Source organism: Microcebus murinus, chromosome 2, assembly GCF_040939455.1.
Source record: "Microcebus murinus isolate Inina chromosome 2, M.murinus_Inina_mat1.0, whole genome shotgun sequence".
NCBI classification, from domain to species: Eukaryota; Metazoa; Chordata; class Mammalia; order Primates; family Cheirogaleidae; genus Microcebus; species Microcebus murinus.
In genome coordinates, this window is record NC_134105.1 from 79,702,237 (window position 1) to 79,708,697 (window position 6,461).

The 6,461-nt window shown below is 35.2% G+C and overlaps 1 protein-coding gene across 3 annotated transcripts in view; it reads left to right on the plus strand.

The window, feature by feature from the left end:
• SNX7 (sorting nexin 7) overlaps positions 1-5,577 on the plus strand; it is an 89,613-nt gene extending 84,036 nt beyond the window's left edge. For 2 of the 3 annotated variants that reach the window (XM_075999879.1, XM_075999878.1), the window contains exon 8: positions 5,138-5,572. In XM_075999879.1, coding sequence (XP_075855994.1) covers positions 5,138-5,215 — 78 coding nt within the window. In that variant the 3' untranslated portion in view covers positions 5,216-5,572. Of the gene's footprint in view, positions 1-5,137 lie in introns of all 3 variants that reach the window. The other variant, XM_012761975.3, reaches the window with a different exon arrangement.
• Positions 5,578-6,461: the final 884 nt, after the last annotated feature.

The following is a 6,461-nucleotide window of genomic DNA, read 5'->3' on the forward strand; positions in this document are numbered from 1 at the left end:
TTAATTTTTGTAGAGATAGGGTTTCATTTTTGCCCAGGCTGGTCTTGAACTCCTGGCCTCAAGTATTCCTCCCCCCGCAGCCTCCCAAAGTGCTAGGATTACAGGTGTGAGCCACAATGCCCAGCCAAATTTTGTTTGCTGCATTCCACAGTGGATCAACCCAAGCAGAGCAAAGCATATTTATAAATTGAATGTGATCTCATTAGCCAACTTTTTATGTGCCACAATTAGTCTCTGGAAACCTTCAGTTCTGGGATGAAACCTAATGGACATGTATAGTCCAAGCCCCTTATTCCATGAATAGATAAACAAGCCCAGAGAAGTAAAGAGATTTGCCTAAAGTCACACTATGGTACAGAACCTCTTCACATGCCACAAGCCTGAGAAAATATTGATTCTTAAATGTGGAAGCTTCCATTGGAAGCTGTATTGTATCAGTAGAAACACCATCATTGTCAGCATTTACTCTTTAGGAAATTTGGCCACATCTGCTTGTGGGATTACTACCTACTTATGAGAACAGAAGCAATATTTATAATCTTTTGTAATGCAAAATGTCATCACCAACTTCACTGAAATATAGAGAGAAGTATTTTCAAAAATAAAAGTTTTGAAATTAAAACTTAATTTTGTAAGTTTCCTGTCTTTGTGTATTGTATTTGAAAAGGATTTAAGCCTGTGCATAGAAACAAAAGGGCTTTTGTTTACCTGTCGGGTCTGTTTCCCCAAGCTCTGGCTCTCTTTCCTAACCGTGATGGCTCTTTTTCTCAGAGTTCTGCCCTCAAAGAGAAGCTGCAGTTTTGGCCTTTGGCTATATATAAACTGAAGCCACCTAGGGAAAACGTGCACTGGATTCTCAATTAATGAGGATTTGTGATAAACTTGCTTTCTGGTCACCTCACACCCTGGCATGTGTAGCATATTTATCGGCTTTCTCTTCCTGCAGTGAGAAGGAAACATTTGCTATGGTTTCATGCCGAGCACTGGGAAAAACATAGTACTGCACTCTGAGAATCCATTTTCTTAATTGTAAAATGGAATTACCTGATTTCATCATATTCGTGTTGCATGAAATAATATGTGTGGAAAATGACACCTTATTGAAATGAAAGTGGAGCTTATGGTGTTGTTGATTCTCCTGTGATAAGATGAGAATCCAAAGCTAGAATGAGCTGATCAGCACTATTAAAGGTCAGACCAGCGGTAATGCCAGGTATTTTCAATTGTTATTCTGATTTTGATAGATAATAGCTTTCTTCACTAATCGTATTGATTTAAAAGTAGAAAAAAAACTAATTCCTTGATAGCAGTGCAAAGCCAAATAACAAAAAGAAGCACCTTTTAGAAATATTTAATTTACAATTATAAGCAAGTCTCACACTAGGTTTTGAGATGTTTTTGATTGTTGTTTTAATGATTCTTTATATCCCAATTACCACAGTCTTGAGCACAGTAGATATTCACTGAACTAAATTGTTTATGTGGGTATAAACAATCAATTTATTGAATTTTTAGTTAGGTTTTCATACTCAAAAGACAACAAGAAAGTAAAGGGATTTAAGAAGCATTAGAAATCATCTTTTTATTGTTTTTTTAAAAAAATTATATTATCTTGATTTATGTGTAAGATATCAGGTAACTTGGGTGACAAACATTGGTGGGAAGGACAGTTAACATATTTATTTGGTAAAAAGTCTGCTGGCAAGATTCTAAAAGAGATCTGGTAGTATCAAGAGCTACATAGTTCAAGGTCAAATCCTCAGCTTTGCAAGTCCAGAAACCTTATTATTCAACCACTTGAATGGGGATCAGGCTTTTAGGACAAAACTTAACATTAAAAAGTTTAGAGAACAATAGAAACCAGGATGTCAGTTGATTCATGTTCAGATAGAAAAATACAGTTTTTATGACCAGCATCTTAGCATCAGTTGTTTAATACATTCCTTCTCTATAGTCATCTATATTTTCTGAGCATTTAGCATATATCTAGAGTGTATTAACTCAGTCATCTTCAAAGTATATATGTGCTCCTAGAAACACATAAAGAATTTCTGTGATATTTGAGGAAATCAATTTCCATACACTCAACTTCTATGTATACTTTTTCCTAAAATTTGATCAGACTAATGGCCCTACAGTCATATATTTCCTTACCCACCTCCCCTTCTAAAATTGCCCTCCTTCTACTATGTAAAACAAAGGCATCTCATTCTGGTGGCCCAGCAACTTATTAAATGTACTCTGGTAGTAATTCAGGAGATTGTTATTCTCTATTTATTGATGAATAAATAATGGATGTACCACTTACGAGAAGTGTAATTCATAAACATACTTAAACCATTTGAGCCTCAGCTTTCTCATCTGTAAAAAAGGATTCATAAGAGTCATTATGAGGTTTAAGAAGGTGCTATATAAAGTAGTCATCATAATGTCTGACCAAGTATTCATATCAGTATATGGCAGTTGTTAACATGATTTCTGTTGCTATTCTATGCGAATTGTTCTATAATGTTCTATATTTCAAAATATGTAAAATTTTTTTCTGCCTCTAGTATGGAGCATGGTAAAGCGATAGTTAAATAGCTAATTTGTCTCTTTTACTGTGTTTCCCCGAAAATAAGACAGGGTCTTATATTTAGTTTTCCTCAACAAGACACCCTAGGGCTTATTTTCAGGGGATGTGTTATTTTTTTTAAGTACAGTACAACAATCTACATTTATTCAAATATAGTTAAGTCATCTTCTTCTGGAACACCATCATAGTAAAATGGCAGCCACAGCTTTCCTTCTTCCCCCTGGGGACACACAATACCTAAAGCGGAGCATCCAGCTCCTCACTTCACTGAGACTTTCCCCTCAGAGCCTCAGCTTGCAGCACGCACAGGATGGCCGGGACCTGATAGAGGGAGCCGACCTTGTTGATGGGGCTGCCTGCACATTTCCGGTCACTTCTGGGATAGTAGCTGTCACAATGGGGCAGATGAGAAGGGCTGCTCGTCTTCTCTACTGCTCAGGGTGGTTACTCCAGCATTAGGGGCCGAATTTTGTTCCACAAAAGTCATATGTTGAAACTCCCAGTACCTTAGAATGTGATGTAGTTGGAGATGAGGCCTTTAAAGAGGGAATTAAGGTAAAAATAAGGTTATATGGGTAGCCCTAATCTAATCTGACTGGTATCCTTATAAGAGGAGATTTGAACACACAGGGAAACACCAGAGATGTGAACAGAGAGGAAAGACCACGTGAGGACACAGCAAGAAGGTGGTCACCTACAAGGCAAGGAGAGAGGCCTTAGAAAAACCACTCTGCTGATAACGTTGATCTTGGACTTCCAGCCTCTGTAACTCTAATGCTGAAGTAATCATAGAACTCACCTCATTTGATTCTTTTCTCTAGGATCAGTCTCCTTTGTTGCCTGTTGTCAAGGGTATTGAAAACCATTGTTTCATATAATGTGTGTCTGCCTGATTGATTGATTGATTGATTGAGTGATTCAAGCAGAAGAGCCTATCCTGTACCTGTTACACCAGTGTGGTTAGCAACAGAAGTCCTGGGCCCAAGTTCCTGATCACTGTACTTTTTTTCTTTCCTCATGTTGCCCTTCCACAAACATGCAGACATTTATGGGGCTTAGCTTCTGCTCATCTTTCAGTTTCCACCCAGTGATCACTTCCACTAGGAAACATTAGTTAGCACACTAATCTAACTTAGATTAGCCACTGTTTACTTCCATCATACTGTGCAATGTCATAGACTCTGTAGTTAATTAAATTTGCTTACTTGTTTTTCTTGATAAATCATAATTTTGATGAGGTCAAGGGCAGTTCCCTAATACCTATCTTAATGCCTGGCATATAGTAAGAACTCAAAAATATTTGAGTGAATGGATTTTTATGCCCTTCCCTCTACCCTTGAAATCATATATAGTTTGGACAATTATTTGGACAAACTTCCCATATTGTAAATTTTCAGTTTGAAAAAAATTGTGTGTATCTATGTACACATATACATGTATACTTTATGGAATGTAGCACACTTATAATTTGGGAGCTTTGAACATTTGAGTTTTTATAATGCCTGAGAAATCTCTGGTCTCTCATTTAGTATTGGTTGTCAGAAATGGACACATTAAAGCTATAAAATGATTAGAGGCAAAAAAAAAAAAAAAGTGACATGAAAGCAGTTTAGGCAAGTAGACCAGTGTTAATTAGTCCAGCTTTGGAGTATACTATATAGAAACAGACATGTATATATAGCAACCTATCCACATTTGAAAAAAAAAAAAAAACATAATTTCTTTCCTAGGTAATTATAGTTTAGATTGAATACACATTAAAATAAGTATGTTTTAGAAGAATTCTAAGTATGTACAGACTATTAAAATAATGCTATAGATAAACCTCATACAGAAACTTAAGACTAGTCTATTAAGAGGATCAGGCCTAGGCAAAATCAAGTAAGCCACATTTAGGTTTGTGTGTTCCCTCCACATCCAAACCCTTCCTATCCTGTTTCATTTCCTGTGGCACTTTAATGACCAAGTCTTACCACCCAGTGCCATCGGACCATCATAATGCTTGCTAACATTTTGAGCACTTACTTTGTGCTAGGCATTGTGCATAGAGATTTATACGGCTTGTATGAATTTAATTGTCAAAGTTGCCCTTGTGGTAAGTACTATCATCATCCTAACTTATAGCTGAAGAAGCTATAATAAAGGTTAATCAACTTTCCCAAGCTCACACTGGTGCAGTAAGGTGCAGATCTAACTGCAGCAGGCATGTTTTATCACTGCCCTGTCTAGATGCCTATGCCTGCCTCTCAGATCCAAGTGGGTCCATCTTTTTCTCTAAAACCTAGAGCTCTGATTTCTTTTCCTAACAGTGGAATAATAGGGGACTATTTCAGCACACTAATTCATGCTAATCTTTTCACTTGTTACTGTTTTCCCCTTATTTAGCAATAGTTCCTCCATTAAGAATTAAAATACATAGAAAACGACAAGGATTCTAACTAGCCAATGGGAGTGAGGAGTAGGGCCGATTGCTGTAGGAACAGATATGTCAGGATTTATTAATCCTATTACACCGAAAGGGAACTACTGTTGATCACCTTGTGGTTTGTTTCCATTATGCAGTGCCTTGCTACGTGGGAATCATTCCTTACATCACAGACTGACCTCCAATTGGAAGAAGCCTCTGATGATAAACCTTAATCCTGTCAAGGACTTCTGTTTGATCTTTGGGGAACAGCATCTATCAGCCAAAGTTATTCTTTCAGGATCTGCTGTGTCCTTTGTAAAGTGGATGAGAAGTGTTTTTTACTATCTGGAAAACCAACAACTTGAAAACTCAGGTATTCCAGGTCATTGATATGAATTTGGAGATATATATCTATCAAATAGATTGATATATATCTATATATCAGTACACAGATATATAGAGAAATTTAGCTTAGTTATAATTATGCTGTCAAATTTGTGTGCCAATAATTGCATATAGAATTTTTTTTAAATATATGACTGTGGAATATGACAGTGTTGTAAAGACTCAGTTTTAATAAAAGGTTTAATATGAAATGGCTGCTTGCAGTGTGTTCTTTTCCTAGAAGTAGCTCAAGCCTCTAAAACAGAGTCTAATATGAATTCTGCACATATTAACAAGTATACCATGCATTCACTTTTATATCATCATTTCCCCTGAAATACTGTCCAGTTTGATATGAAGAATTTGAAGTAAGTATAAAAAAATGATTTAGCATTATTAAACATTAATGATAACTGTTCAGAAGTTGATTTGTTAAAGGTAATTGTTTTACACAATTAAAAAAGTGTTTCCAAGATAGATTTAAATTACTATTTGAGTTATTAATTAGCAATTCTCATCATATTCCCACTAGTAAATATATTCCTTTTTGGTATTTTTTACAAGCTCTTTACAACTCATATCTAGCTTTTGTTTTTTAAGGTAAACTTTATCAAGTTTATTCTCCAGTTCATTTATTGTCTACCTTTACAAGGCACAATTGTAGGTGCTCTCAGTCTAAAGTAATGAAAAAGACACACTCATTGTCACAGCTTATATTCTAATATTAATCATACAGAATGATTTATATTTTATAGCAATATAAAAAACTAAATGTGTTGGTTATTTAATTTTTGTAACTTTTTGGAAATAAATATTCCTCAAGATTTTAAGTAAAATTTAAAGTATTTAGTCATGCATTATGTTATGTGCATGACTTCAGTTTGGGTATTATCAGTGAAGTAAAAACTTAGAAATTTAAATTGTTTTAACTAAAACAAGAGATTCACTTACACACATCTGATACAAAACTGAACAGTTTTCTTAAATATTGGCATGTATAGTTTTTAAATTTTAAACCATTAGTAATAAAAAATCTGGCTCCATTTTTTTAGCTTTTTTTCTTTTATTTCAGCATAATATGGGGGTACAAATGTT